Source organism: Orycteropus afer, unplaced genomic scaffold (genome assembly GCF_000298275.1).
Source record: "Orycteropus afer afer isolate SDZICR_OR568_19922 unplaced genomic scaffold, OryAfe1.0 scaffold00543, whole genome shotgun sequence".
In the NCBI taxonomy this organism is placed as follows: Eukaryota; Metazoa; Chordata; class Mammalia; order Tubulidentata; family Orycteropodidae; genus Orycteropus; species Orycteropus afer.
In genome coordinates, this window is record NW_006922130.1 from 882,398 (window position 1) to 897,274 (window position 14,877).

At 36.6% G+C, this 14,877-nt stretch overlaps 1 protein-coding gene across 1 annotated transcript in view; it reads left to right on the forward strand.

Annotated features, from left to right (window-relative positions):
• Positions 1–2,124, forward strand: part of ST18 (ST18 C2H2C-type zinc finger transcription factor) — an 82,011-nt gene extending 79,887 nt beyond the window's left edge. The window contains exon 19 of the mRNA XM_042782973.1: positions 1,984–2,124. Coding sequence (XP_042638907.1) covers positions 1,984–2,124 — 141 coding nt within the window. The remainder of the gene's footprint in view (positions 1–1,983) is intronic.
• The last annotated feature ends 12,753 nt before the right edge of the window (positions 2,125–14,877 follow it).

The following is a 14,877-nucleotide window of genomic DNA, read 5'->3' on the forward strand; positions in this document are numbered from 1 at the left end:
ATAATGTTTAATTTCTGGTAGACTTGCTAATTCCTTCAGTTCTCCTCATACAGAATAAAAAACACAAAAGTAGGTAAATAATCCTTATTTCCCAAATCTAAACATATATTCTAGATACGGATAGCATTTAGAATTGTAGAAAATTAGTTTTGTTTACATTTTCATAGCTATCAATAAACCTTAGGAAGTGAAGCTACATTGTTAAGTGCCTTTCATTTTCTTAGAATCTGCATCCTTAGAACAAGTTTGTGAAATTTACACAGAAAATGGCTAAAGAAGCATTTATTGTAATGAAATACAATTAGTTTCCTTTAAAGAATAAATCTTCAATTTACTCAACTTCCTAGCATGGAGCCCTCATCTTAACACCAAATGTGTTTCTTAACCAAAAAGAATTCAATAACATAGTAATAAAGAACACAAAGGAAAAGAAATTATTATTTTATGGCCAGCATTCAAGTAATTATTGCATAATATTGATAATGTTATTTATTAACATTTCTCTAATTGATACTTCAAATTTCTATTCCTGAGTATTTTCTTCTTCACCAGGGCCAAAAAATAACAGCTATCATACAAAGAATTTCATGTGGTGATTTTTAGGGCTTATCACATACAACATTCACAAGAGGACCAAAGAGGGAGTATTGTTATTCCCATTCTACAGGTGGAGAAAGGGAGATCCAGAGAGATTATACAATTCGATCAATGTTCCAAAGCTAGTACATATCTGGGGTACCTGGCCACAGACACCCTTTGTCCTTTCTGCCCCGTGAAACCTCATCCAGTTAGGATTCTCTAGCAAACACAAAGTGCAGCAAACGCAGAAATGATAGGGAGCAGAAAATCATGATTATAAAAACACTGTAACTTAGATTGTTACTTTGCTTAGCACAACAGCATAATCCTCACATTTAGAAAGCTTATCTTCTAAATAGCAGCAATAACAATAGTAGTGTAGACGTTTTATATTTCTTTTTTAAAGCACCTTCTGAAGTGAGGCACTTGCCATGTTGTTGTTGCTTAAAATATGATAGAGAAATAGAGGCACCAGGATTGGGTGAGTCACATCTCATAAGTGCTGTGAATGTTCTTTCATTCACACCTTCAGGTTACACACATTGAGTGAGTACTATCTTGGAAGCATCACCTTAGGCAATGAAGTTACCAATACACACACAAAAAAAGAATAAGGTATGGATAGACACTGACCTTGTAAATCTAATACTCTACTTGGAGAGACAGACATGGAAGTCAAAAAGGATATTACAATCAAGCTACAAGGAAAAAATGACAGAATGTTGCCTGAGAATAGAGGAAGGACATTTCCACCACACAGCTGATTCGTGAGCCAGTTGGTCAAATCTTATGAAAGATTGTTGAAAGCACTGGCTTGTACAAACCAAGACACCTTCACCAGCTTCACCCACATCCACCTTCCACACAGTTTTTTCATGTGCAATTCTGGCCCAGGCTACCCCCTAATACTGCAACCCTGAAGGGCTCAGCATCTTATCTAAGTAACTTGGGGCTACATGGTCAAATCATACTAATTCCATTAATTGAGAAAAGAGCCCTCTGATGAATCCAAACTCACCCTCCATCTCACTTTATCTCCCTAAAGTTTCCTTTGTCATTTGGATCCTTGCCTGCCCTCTATCCAATTAATTATTCCTTATAGCTTGATTGTAATATCCTTTTTGATATCTTTATCTGTTTCTTCAGATAGAGTATCACATTTACAAAGTCAGGGACTATCTATTATTTTTTTTGTGTGTGTATTGGTATCTCCTTTGCCTAAAGTGGTGCTTCCAAGATAGTACACACTCATTGTATGTATCTTGAAGGTGTGAGTGAAAGAAAATGCATAGCACCATGGGATGTGACTCCTGAGTCACAGATAACCTTTCCTATCCCTTAGTCTACCAGTTGCTTCTGCCCTGAGTCACCATAACTGGTACACTGTGTTTTGTCTTCATGCAGGGGCCTATCAGTGAGCAGAATTTTGAAGCATATATAAATACACTCACAGACATGTACAGCAATCTGGAACGAGATTATTCCCCAGAATGCAAAGCCCTGCTGGAAAGTATCAAACAGGCAGTGAAGGGCATCCATGTGTAGGATAACAACGCTACTGGCAACAGAAGTCACCAACAGCAGTAACTCCACATGGGTACGGTAGGGGTTCCTATACTGCTAAGGTATGCAGGTTGCCGTACTACATTTACAATTGCAACATTGCACTAATTTTTCCCCCAGCTGACGCAAACAGGAAAAAAAAAAAAAAAAAACAACTATGATAGACTATTTGGGTTAACAGCAATGCAGTCAAATATTAGATCTTATTTATTTTCATATATTTTTCTTTTCTTTCTTCATTGCACTCTTGTTTTTTTGTAAAACATGTAAAATAAATGTGACATTTTTATATTTTATTTATTTCTAATCAAAGAGTTATTTATCTTTTAACTGCATTTTGAAGTCTCCCATATTTTTAAAAGTGTGTTTATTAATTTATTTTCTGATAGAATTTAAATAGAAATGCTATTCTCAAACCACATATCTTGCTGCATTTAAAGGAGGAAACAGAAAAAGTGTGAAGGAAATTTTTGACTAAGGACTGCACTATGGTCTCTATGATGTTTGCATTCTTTCCTACCCCTTCACTGGCTTTCCTATTTATAATGTTTACTGTGATGTGAGATGTGAGGAAGAAGGAATGAGAAGACAAATGACTCCCACTAGTGGGAATTGCACACTCACAAAAGCACAGTACCCTGGAAAACAGCCTGTTGAGAATTTGTTAGCAATAATTAAATATAGCAATCAGCAAAGTATTCAACTTGGCTGTATGGTTTTGTTAATATGAATTATTTATTTGAAACATTTTAAAGAAACATAAGCTTTTCTAATGATTCAGTTTTGTCTGTTTGTTTTCAAGTCATATCAGATAGTTGGCAACTCTTATCCCAAGATGAGAAACAAGATTTGATGTGACCAGCCAGGCTTTCCTGCCATATGTTGGTACAATATACAAGTGACAATATTGATGTAGATTTGTACTTAGCAAATAAAAACACATCCAAATGGAAAATTTTGTAGATACTATATCCCCTGAAATAGCATTTATCTTACTGGATTGACTGGAAAGGAACTGAAAATACATTAACACGTAAAAATGTTACTCCAATCTGAGTAATTATTTTGAACGCCGGCAACATTGGTTTCTTCCTTCTTAGGCAACAAGACAACTTTCAATTTAATAAAAAAATCTTTGCATAGAACTCCAAGTACTACAAAGAACACAAAAATACTCAGACACACACACACACACACACACACATCTCACTCATATACATTCATACACACAAAATTGAGCCTGCAATCTGGAATTTCTGAATGGATCAGAGCTTAGTAGTTGCTATAGTAAAGGCAATGTCTATTTCAGGGATTGTAAGTAGTTAAGCATTATTTCAAAAGTTTTTTTATATTTATTTTTTTTAAGAAAAAGGTATAGACAACCAGCTAAACTGCCTTTTTGGTATGCACACACAACTCATGTGCAGATGTGCCTCCGTGTAAACGTACACATGAACTTAGTGTGGGCTTAATTTCCTGTGCTATGACAAAAGTGTTTATTTTTTATTAGCCTCATTGATATTTAGATTGAATGTGATGGCATTCAAAGGATTGATATATTCCACTGTTATCACTTTTACCTGCACAAATTAAAGGTAGCACTCAGCAGTAATTCCACACTCATGAAACTGTGGTCTTGTTATGCATTAAGTGGGGCTTTACCTTTGTTTTGGGGTTCACTCAAACCCTCAAATCTTAGTCTAGTGAAAATGAGATGTCTGTTCTTAGATGGGAATGGTGTTTATTTAAAAATTCATTTTTTTTAAAAATCTACCATATGTGCTGTCTATTATAAATGGGACACCAAACAAAATTTTCTATTGAAGTTATGTACTTGCAAACATTTTGCTATACAATACTTGATAGATGCATACAAATAAGTTCACTTATTACAAAGGCAAAAGTTTAATTTGCTAAATATTTTAACAAGTTTGTTATATATTTTATTTAATTTAAAAGAAATCTCTTATAGTATTTATTACTATAATTTTATTTGGCTTTGGGTTAATTTATTTGTGTTTGGATTGTTTGACAGAATGTTTTGTGAAGTATGTTTGCATTTATTTGCCTCCTTTGTACTTGCTGTGTTTTGTAATGTGCACTGATTTTTTTTTTCATTTCAACTATGTTAACAATCAATATACTGTAAATTGGGTCTTTTGTAAACAACAAAGAAGGCAATGATGTATTCATTTTTTTAATTTGAAGTAGTTTGTATACTGTTTATTCAAACAATTAATATTTCTTACATCAAGGCAACAAAATTGTGTTCAGTGATGTACATTTGGTGTATGGTAGGAAATAAAACTTGATAATGAGTTTGTTGTATTTTTTCTCAGGCTACTACATGGATAATATGATCACACCTCATGAAATTTCTCTGGGCCTTTTCAAGGCACAGTTACAGAGGGAGCTTCTGGGGGTGAGGAACACTTAACCTTTGAGTAATTCTGATGCATGTCAGTTCTATAGATCAATCTTTTTAGTTTACTTTTGCTATCCAATTGGACAAGACTTTTGACTGATTGACAAGTCATCATAGTCTTTGATTTAGTATATACAGAACCAAGTATGCCTTTGACTTAAGAAAAGCACTAGGAGGAAATTCATCTAGATCTAGGGAGGAGTTAAGATACAGGCCATACCTTCCTGATTCCAAAATTGTTTTGAATACTGAGGATATAGTCATACAAGCCAGTTGAACTCAAATTAAATGAGATAACCATTAATCCTTGACAGAATCTCTTCCTTTTGTATTTGTGTTTTTCCTATCTACTATTAAGCAGTCAGGTGAATTTAACTTTTCCAGTATCTTCCCGTATTCCACATCTCTAGGAATGGTTGCCATTTACCCTCAATATGATAAAATCCATGTAATCCACATACTGAAGCAAAATTGACTGGGTACCCTGAGAAACAAGCGTGATACTTGCATAGAGCTAACAGGGGCTGCATTCAATAGGTAGTGAAGACAAATCCATCTTCATCAGTACATTACAATTGCATGTGATGCTCCCTCTGAGAATGGCTCACCCATTGTGAATCTGCTCAGTCAGGTCATTTGCTCATGCTTTGCAGGGTTTGTGCATCTTGCCTTGACTGGAATTTTACACACATGAGTTGTATACACATCACTGTCACCAGCACGCCAAACCAAATCAAAACAAATCTACTGTCATCAGGTCATTTCTGACTCATAGTGACCCTTTAAGACAGAGTAGAACTGCCCTATACAGTTTCCAAGGTTATAAATATTTACTGAAGCAGATTGCCTCAACTTTCTCCTTTGGAGCCACTGGTAGGTTCAAACTGTCAACCTTGTGATTAGCAGCCCAATGCATTAATCACTACACCACCAGAGCTCCTTTAGCATGCCATAGGAGGAGTGGCAAACAAGAAAAGACTATCAAGGAGTATCCATCTGTCTATAGAATAGATGTTTAACTAGAGCACACCCATGCCAAGCCAGGACACATTTGTAGTTCAGTAGTAAAATTCTTGCCTTCCAAGTGAGACACCTGGATTCAATTCCTGGCCAATGCACCTCAAGCACAAACACCACCCATCTATCACTGGAGGCTTGTGATTTGCTATGGTGCTGAACAGGTTTCAGTGGTACTTGCAAACTAAGATAGACTAGAAGAGAAGTATGGCCATTTATTTCTGGAAATCAGACAATGAGAACCCTATGAATTACAACAGTCCAATTTTTAATCCATATGGGGATAGCACAGATCCAGGCAGCATTTTGTTCCATTATACATGGGGTCACTGTGAGTCAAGCCCTAACTTGACATCCACTAGCAAAGGCAACTAAATGTCAGGCCCATTTCTTAATTTCAGTGCCTAGTGAGGGAATAGGAGCTATGGTGGCATAGTGCCTAAGGCATTTGACTGCTAACCAGAAGGCTGGCGGTTCATACCCCGTAGCCACTCCTCAGAAGGAAGATTGTGTAATCTACTTCTTTAGAGATACCACTTCGGAAACCCAAGGAGGAGTCACTATGAGTCGGAATAGACTTGATAGCAGTGAGTTTGGTTTTGGTTTGAGTGAGGGAATGATGAAACAGAGAAGACATTGAAATCAAGTTACACACAGGGTCTTATGAAAAGAGATGGAGAGTTATTAACTAACTTTATTTCCTGGAAAAAGAGCTGGGTATAAATTACGTGACAATTGCAGGCAGAGGGAACAGCATGTGTAAATGTATGGAGGTGACACAAATCATGAACCCACCAATTTAATGTGTTTAAAACATTAAAAAAAAAAAAAAAAAAACCTCAAGAGAAATGAGAAGCAAAAAGCCCAGGTAAGTGGGAGAGGGGATCATATTATAAACTGGCAAGCTAAAGGGGTCAGATTTCCACAAGCAGATTTCAGAATGCAAAGAAAGAAAGATATAACATCAGAGAAGGGTAGTATGAGATTTCCATTGGAGACAGTTCTTCCAGCAACAGACACAGGACTGAAATGCTTCTACTTGAATCAACATCCTGGATGAAAAGGGGGTGATTACTCTTTGATTTGCCACCTTAGAAAAAATTTAGAACATTAACTTGTTACAGTACATAAATATTTTATTAATTCAGTTAAAAAAACTAATATTTTCTATATTTTGTTTACATACTTAAAAAAAAAAAAAAAAAAACTTGTTTCTGCAGAGTTGATTTCAACTTATAGCCACCCTAGAGGACAGAGTAAAACTGCCCATAGTGTTTCCAAAGCTGTAATGTTTATGAAAGCAGACTGACACATTTTTTCTCCTGTTCAATGCTGATGAGTTCAAACCATTAACTTTTCAGTTAACATCTGAGTGTTTTAACCACTGCCCCACTAGGGCTCCTTTTACACACATGTTGTTGTTAGTTGCCATCAAGTCAGCTCCAACTCCTACTGACCCATACAACAGAACGAAACACTGCCCTGTCCTGTGCCAGCCTCACAATCCTTGCTATATCTGAGCCCTCATTGCAGCCATTTGTGTCAATCCATCTCATTGAGAGCTTTCCCCCTTTTCCTTGACCCTCCACTTTACCAAGCATGATATCCTTCTCAAGGGAATCGTCCCTTCTGACAACATGATCAAAGTAGATGAGACAAAGTCTGGCTGTTCTCGCTTCCAAGGAGCATTCTGTTTGTACCTGTTCCAGAACAGATTTGTTAGTTATTCTGGCAGTTCATGGTACTTTTAGTATTCTTCATCAGCACCACAATTCAAAAGCATTAATTCTTCTTTGGTCTTCCTTATTCATTGTTCAGCTTTTACAGGCATAATGAGGTAATTGAAAATACCATGACTTAGGTTAGACGTACCTTAGTCTTCAAAGAGATATCTTTGCTCTTCAGCATGTTAAAGAGGTCTTCTGCAACACATCTGCCCAGTGCAAGACATCATCTGATGTCTTAACTGCTTCTTCCATTGGTGTTTACTGTGGAAACAAGTAATATGAAATCTTTGACAACTTCAAACTTTTCTCCATTTATCATGATGCTGCTTATTGGTCCAGTTATGATGATTTTCATTTTCTTTATGTTGAGATGTAATCCATCCAGCAGACTGGTGTATTTAATCTTCATCAGTAAGTTCTTCAAGACATCTTCACTTTCACCTGGGAAAGTTGTGTCATCTGCATGTCACAAGTTGGTAATGAGTCTTCCTCCAGTTCTGATGCCACATTCTTTATATAGTTCAGCTTCTCAGATTATTTGCTCAGCATACAGATTAAATAAGTATGGCCAAAGGATACAACCCTGTTGCACTCCTTCCTGATTTTAAACCATGCAGTATGCCCTTTATCTGTTCAAACAATAGCCTCCTGTTCTATGTACAGTTTCCTCATGAGCATAATTAAGTGCTCTGGAATTCCCATGCTTCTCAATGTTATTCATAATTTCTTATGATCCACACAATCAAATGCTTTTGTATAGTCAAGAAACAAAGTAAACATCTTTCTGGTATTCTTTGCTTTCAGCCAAGATCCATCTGACATCAGCAATGATATCCCTTGTTCCATGTCATCTTCTGAATCCAGCTGCCGTTTCTGGAAGTTCTCTGTCAATATACTGCTGCAACCGTTTTTGAGTTATCTTCAGCAAGATTTTACTTGTGTGTGATATTAATGATATTCTTCAATAATTTCCACATTCTGTGGGATCACCTTTCTTTGGAATGTGTACAAATATGGATCTCTTCCAATCAGTTGTCCAGGTACCTGTCTTCCAAACCTCTTGGCATAGAGAATTGAGTGCCTCCAGCACAGCATTCATTTGTTGAAACATCTCAATGGGTATTCCATCAATTCCTGGAGCCTTGTTCCTTCAGTGCAGCTTCAATTCCTTCCTTCAATACTATTGGTTCTTGAACATATGTCACCTTCTGAAATGGGTGGACATTGACCAATTTTTTTTTTTGTACAATGACTCTGTGTATTCTTTTAGTCTTCTTTTGATGTTTCCCACATCATTCAATATTTTGCCCATAGAATCTTTCAATATTGCTACTTGAGGCTTGAAGTTTTTCTTTAGTTCTTACAGCTTGAGAAATGCTGAGCGTGTTCTTCCCTTTTGGTTTTCTAACTCCAGGTCTTTGCACATTTCATTATAATAACTGACTTTGTCTTCTCAAGGTGCTCTTTAAAATCTTCTGTTCAGCTCTTTTATCTTGTCATTTACTCCATTTGCTTTAGCTACTCTCCATTCAAGGGCAATTTTCAGAGTCTTCTGACATCGATTTTGGTCTTTCCATCCTTTCCTGTCTTTTTTGATGGCCTTTTGCTGTTAAAAATAAACTAATTAGCTCAAAAGAATAACACAATATTTGATTGCTCTATAATTTAATGAAAAATTTTGTAATTGGGTCAGTACCTCCCCCATTAGGAAGAAAAGTGCTCCCAGGGACTAGAGATTTTACAGGATGTCTCAGTTATCTAGGGCTGCTATAAAACAAATATCACAAGTGGATGGCTTTAACAAACAGAAATTTATTCTTTCACAGGTTAGGAGGCCAGAAGTCTGAATTCAGGGCACCAGCTCTAGGGAAAGGCTTTCTCTCTGTGTCAGCTTTGGGGGTAGTGTCTTATCTCCTTTCATCATCTGTGGGTCCAGTGTCCCTTGGATATCTCTGTGTGTCTTGGCACCAATCTTCCCCTGCATCTAGGAGTTTCTCAGTCCAGGGACTCTGGGTCCAAAGGATTTATTCTGCTCCCAGCTCTTCTTTCTTGATAGTGGTCAGGTTCTCCTTCTCTGCTCCCTTCTCTCTCTTTTAATCTCTTGTAAAATAAAAGGTGATGCAGGCCACATCCCAGCTAAAATCCCCTACATCAGATCAGAGCTATGACCTGAGTGCAAGTATGGCATCCCACCCTAGTCCCCTTACAACTGGTTTGCAGATCACATAAGAGTGCATCATGGGGGATGATTACATCATTACATAACTGACAAATTGCGTCATCACCTAACTGCCAAACCATGAGAATCATACTCCAGCCAAGTTGGTACATATTTTAAGGGGACACAATTCAATCTATGACAGTTAAATACAAGGGTTTTTTGTGCTTAAGTAATACAAGTTTCCATGTTGGGAAAGTACTAAACTTTTTTTATTGTTGAAAATATACACAGCAAAACATTTACCAACTCAACAATTTCTGCATGTACCATACAGTAACATTTATTACATTCTTCAAATTGTACACTTATTCTTACCCTCCTTTTCTGATATGTTTCTTTTCCCTATTGACATAAATTCACTTCCCTTTAAGCTTCCTATTGAAACTTTTGTGTCGCTATTAACAATTTGATCCCACTTAGTAAGATCTTTAAGAGAGCCCAACGCTCACAGCAGAAATTCTTTTTTAGTTAAGCTAGACTGTTGTTTGCTTTAAAGAAGACTTCAGCAGATATGTTTAATTTAAGATTTTTCAGAATAAATATTATCTCAGGGCAGTAGTTTCTGGGTTTCATCCAGCCTCAATGGCTCCAGAATTTTTTTTCCAGAAAAATAGTTCTGCGCTTTCCCCCATTTTGACCAGTCCACCATTTGACTTCTGTAGAATCTTTGATATAAATGTTCAATAAGGTAGCCAGGCACCATCCATCCCTTTTTGTCTCATGGCAAAGAAAGCAATTTTTCATGGAAGCAATTAGCCACATATTCCCTTCCATTTCCTTGTTCCTGACTTTTCTTCTTCCTTTGTTGCTCCAAGGAAACAGGGACAAAATATTCTACCTTGGATGGCCATGTGTAAAATTTTAAGATCCCAGGTACTATGCAACAAATTAGGAGGGAAATAAGAAGCACTAAAACTGGTATTAGGCTGAATAATTGGAACGTTCTATGAGACCATGACCCTATATCCCCAAACCAAAGGAAAAAAAAAAAAAACAGGATGTGTTTTAATATACATAAGCAGCCTTAGAAGCTGCTCTTCTTTTTATGGTTGTTTTATGTAGGCATGTATGTATATATAAATCCACTGCCATGGTGTCTATTCCAACTTATAGCTACCCATACTGGGTTTTCAAGGCAGTAAATCTTTACAGAAGTAGATTGTCTCATCTTCCTTCCAAGGAGTGGCTGGTGGGTTTGAACCACAAAACTTTTGGTTAGTGGTCTATTGCCTTAGGCACTGTAGCACCATAGCTCACTATCATCTATCTATCTATCTATCTATCTATCTATCTATCTATCTATCTATCTATCTATCTATCGTCTATCTGTCTACCTACTACCAATGTATGTATCATCTATCTGTCTCCTATACTTGCCAATTAAAACTACTACAGGTTTACAGTTTAGTGACATCAACTATACTAATCAACTGTGCAACCATTACTCTTAATCAATGTGATTGTTCCAGCACCATGAACAGAAACTCAGGGATCTCTAAATAATAACTTCCCTTTTCACCCTCCCTCTTCCTCCTAGTAACCATTAATAATCTTTGGTCTCTATACATAAGGCTGTTTTTGTCTTTTATAAAAGTGTAGTCACATATTTGTCATTTTGTGTTTGACTTATTTCACTTAGCATAATGTCTTCAAGCTTCATCCACATTGTAGCATGTATCAAGACTTCATATCTCTCTCTGGCTGAGTAATATTTCACTGTATGTATGTATCACATTTTATTTATCCATTCAATCATTGATGACCATTTAGGTAGTTTCCATCCTTTGGCTAATGTTAATAGTGCTGCAAAGGACATTGCAATGAACACTGGTGTACATATGTCTGTATCACTGCCTTCAAGTTCCTTGAGTATATTACTAGCAGAGGAATTGCTAGGTCATATATGGTAGCTCTCCGTTTAGATTTTTAAAAATGTAGAGCCTCCACATTTTTATCCACAATGCCTGTGCCATTTTGAATTCCCACTAGCAATGGTAAGGGTGGCAATTTCCTCACATCCTTGTCAACAACAACATTTGTTACTTTCAGGTTTTTTTTTTTTTTTAATCTTAGGCATCCTAGTTAGAATGAGATGGATCTCATTGTGGTTTTTATTGAAATCTCCCTGATGGCAAAAATATTCATCATATTTTCATGTATGTGGTAGCCATTTGATTATCCTTTTTGGTGGCATATCTATTCCAGTATTCTGCCCATTTTTTAATTGGGTTATTTGTCTGTTTGTTTTTTCTTTTTAGTTGTTGAAGTTTTACATACATTTTAGTTATTAGATTCTAATTGGTTTCCAAAGATATTTTTCCAATCAATAGCTTGTATTTTCATTTTTTTTTTGGTAAAGCCTTTTGATAACTAAAAAGTATTTAATTTGTATCATGTCTTATTTATTTATTTTCTGTATCTATTCATGCTTTTGCAATTATATTCAATTATCCATTGTTAAAATACGGAAACAAAAGCCTTGCCCTTATCTTTTCTTCTAAGAATGTTATGGGTTTGTTTGTCACATTTAGGTCTTTAATCCATTTTGAATTTGTTCTTATGTATGATGTGAGGCATGAAGCTTATTAATTTTTTCTACATGCAAGAAATCAAGTTTTCCCAACACCAATTATTGAAGAGATCTTTTTTTTCTCAATTGAATAAACTTAGTGTTCTTGTCAAAAATCAGTGGACCATAAATATGTAGTTTTTTGTTTTGTTTTTTGATTCTCAATTCTACTCAATTGGCCTATGAGTCTAAGACATGTGTTTATAACACATTCTCAAACCTCTCACTGCCGCCGACACATACCACCTCAGATACCCAAGGAGGGGTTGCTAGGAATCAGGACTGACTCAATGGCAGTGAGTATAATATATTTTGAGGTCAGGAAGTATGGGTCCTCCTACTTTGTTCTCCTCTTTTGATATTGCTTTAGATATGCAGGGCCTCTTGCCATTCCATATAAAATTGAGGATTATTGTTTCCAATTCTGTGAAGAAGGCTGTTGTAATTTTGATCAGGATTGTATGGAATCTATAGAATGCTTTAATTAATATTGATATCTTAACACTATTAAATCTTCAAATTCATGAACATAGAATGTGTTTCAAGGAATATGGAATCTTTCCATTTATTTAGGTCTTATTTTTCTTTCAGCAATATTCAACATGTAAGTCTTTCACATTCTTGGTTAAAATTTTTTCTAGGTATTTTATTCTCTTTGATGATAATGTAAATGCAATTGTTTTCTTAATTTCAATTTCTGAAAGCTCATTACTGGTTCATAGTAAAGCAGAGGATTTTTCTTTGTTGACTTTGTACCTTGCAACTTTTCCTTTGTTAGCCCTAGTTTTCTTTGAGGTTTTCTATGCATCAGATGAGTTTTTCCATAAATAAGAGATCATTTTACTTCTTCTCCAATCTGGATATCTCCTATTTCTTTTCTTTTCTTTTCTTTCTTTCTCTCTCTCTTTCTTTTTATTTTCCCCCCTCCTGCTGAGCTCTGGTAGCACAGTGCCTAAGGCACTTGACTGCTAACCAGAAGGCTGGAGGTTCAAACTCACCAGCCACTCCTCAGAAGGAAAACAGGGCAATCTACTTCCATAGTGATACTGCCTTGGAAACCCAAGGAGGGGTCACTATGAGTCGGGTCCAACTCGACAACACATAACAACAATAACCTGCCTAGCACTTCTAGAATAAGGAAGAATGATGAAGACCAAAGAAGAGTTGATGCTTTTGAGTTGCGGTTCTGAGTAAAGAATACTGAAAGTCCCATGGACACCTCAGAAGAACTAACAAATCTGTCCTGAAGGAAATGCAGCCAGAATACTCCTTGGAAGTGAGAGTGGCCAGACTTCATCTCATCTACTTTGGTCATGTTGTCAGAAGGGACTATTCCCTGGAGAAGGATATCATGCTTGGGAAAGTGGAGGGTCAGTGGAAAAAGGGAAGGACCTCAACAAGGTGGATTGACACAGTGGCTGCAACAATTGGCTCAGAGATAGCCAGGATTGTGAGGCTGGAGCAGGACTGAGGAGTGAATGTTTTGTTCTACTGTAGATAAGGTCTCTATGAGTCAGAGCTAACTCGATGGCACCTAACAACAACAACAGTACTTCCAATACAATATTGAATAAGAGTGGGGAGAACAGGCAACTTTGTCTTGTTCCCAGTTTCAAAGGGAAAGCTCTCAATCTTTCCCCTTTAAGTACAAAGTTAGTTGTTGTTTTTTCATAAAGGCTCATAAACATATTGAGGAACTTCCCTTATAATCCTATCTTGCTCAGGACTTTCATAAAGAAGTATGTTGAATTTTATCAAATGGTTTTTCTTCATTAATAGACTATCGTGTCTTCCCCCTCCTCATTTCTTCTACTAATACATTGTATTACATCCATTGATGTTATAATGAAGGACCCTCTTTGAGTTCCTGGAATAAATGCACTTGGTGTGTAGCAGTTAAAGCATTCAGCTGTTAACCAAAAGATCAGCAGTTCGAACCCATCAACTGCTCAGAGGGAGAAAGAAAGATGATACAGTCTGCTTCTGTAAAGATTTACAACCTTGGAAACTCTATGGAGTCATTCTAACTTGTCTTATAGAGTTGCTATGAGTTGAAATTGACTTGATGGCAATGGTGATGGTGTGGTTTCACAACTGTTGTGATTTTTAGGTGCCATTGAATTGGTTCTAACTCATAGCAACCCTATACACAACAGAATAAAACATTGCACAGTTCTGTGCAATCCTCAAAGCCATGGTTATGTTTGAGCCTATGGTTGCAGCCATTGTGTCACGCCATCTCACTAAGGGTCTTCCTCTTTTTCGCTGACCTTCTAACAAGCATGATGTCCTTCCCCAGGGTCTTATCCCTCCTAATAACATGTCCAAGGTACATGAGAAGTCTCACCATCCTTGCTTCTAAGGAACATTCTGTCTGTACTTCTTGTAAGACAGATTTGTTTGTATTTCTGACAGTTCATGATATATTCAATATTCTTCACTAACATCATAATTTAAAGACATCAATTTTTCAGTCTTCCTTACTCATTGTCCTGCTTTCACATGCATATGAATTGCTCCTTACTCCATAAAGTGATATCGTTGCTTTTTGAAAACTTCACAGAGGTCTTTTACAGCAGATGTGCCCAATGCAATACATTGTTTGATTTCATATATACATATATACATATATATATTTGTTGTTGTTATGTGCCATCGAGTCGGACCTTACTCATAGTGACGTTTCTTTGGGTTTCCTAGGCAGTATCACTACGGAAGTAGATTGCCCCATCTTCCTTCTGAGGAGTGGTTGGTGGGTTTGAACTGCCAGCCTTCT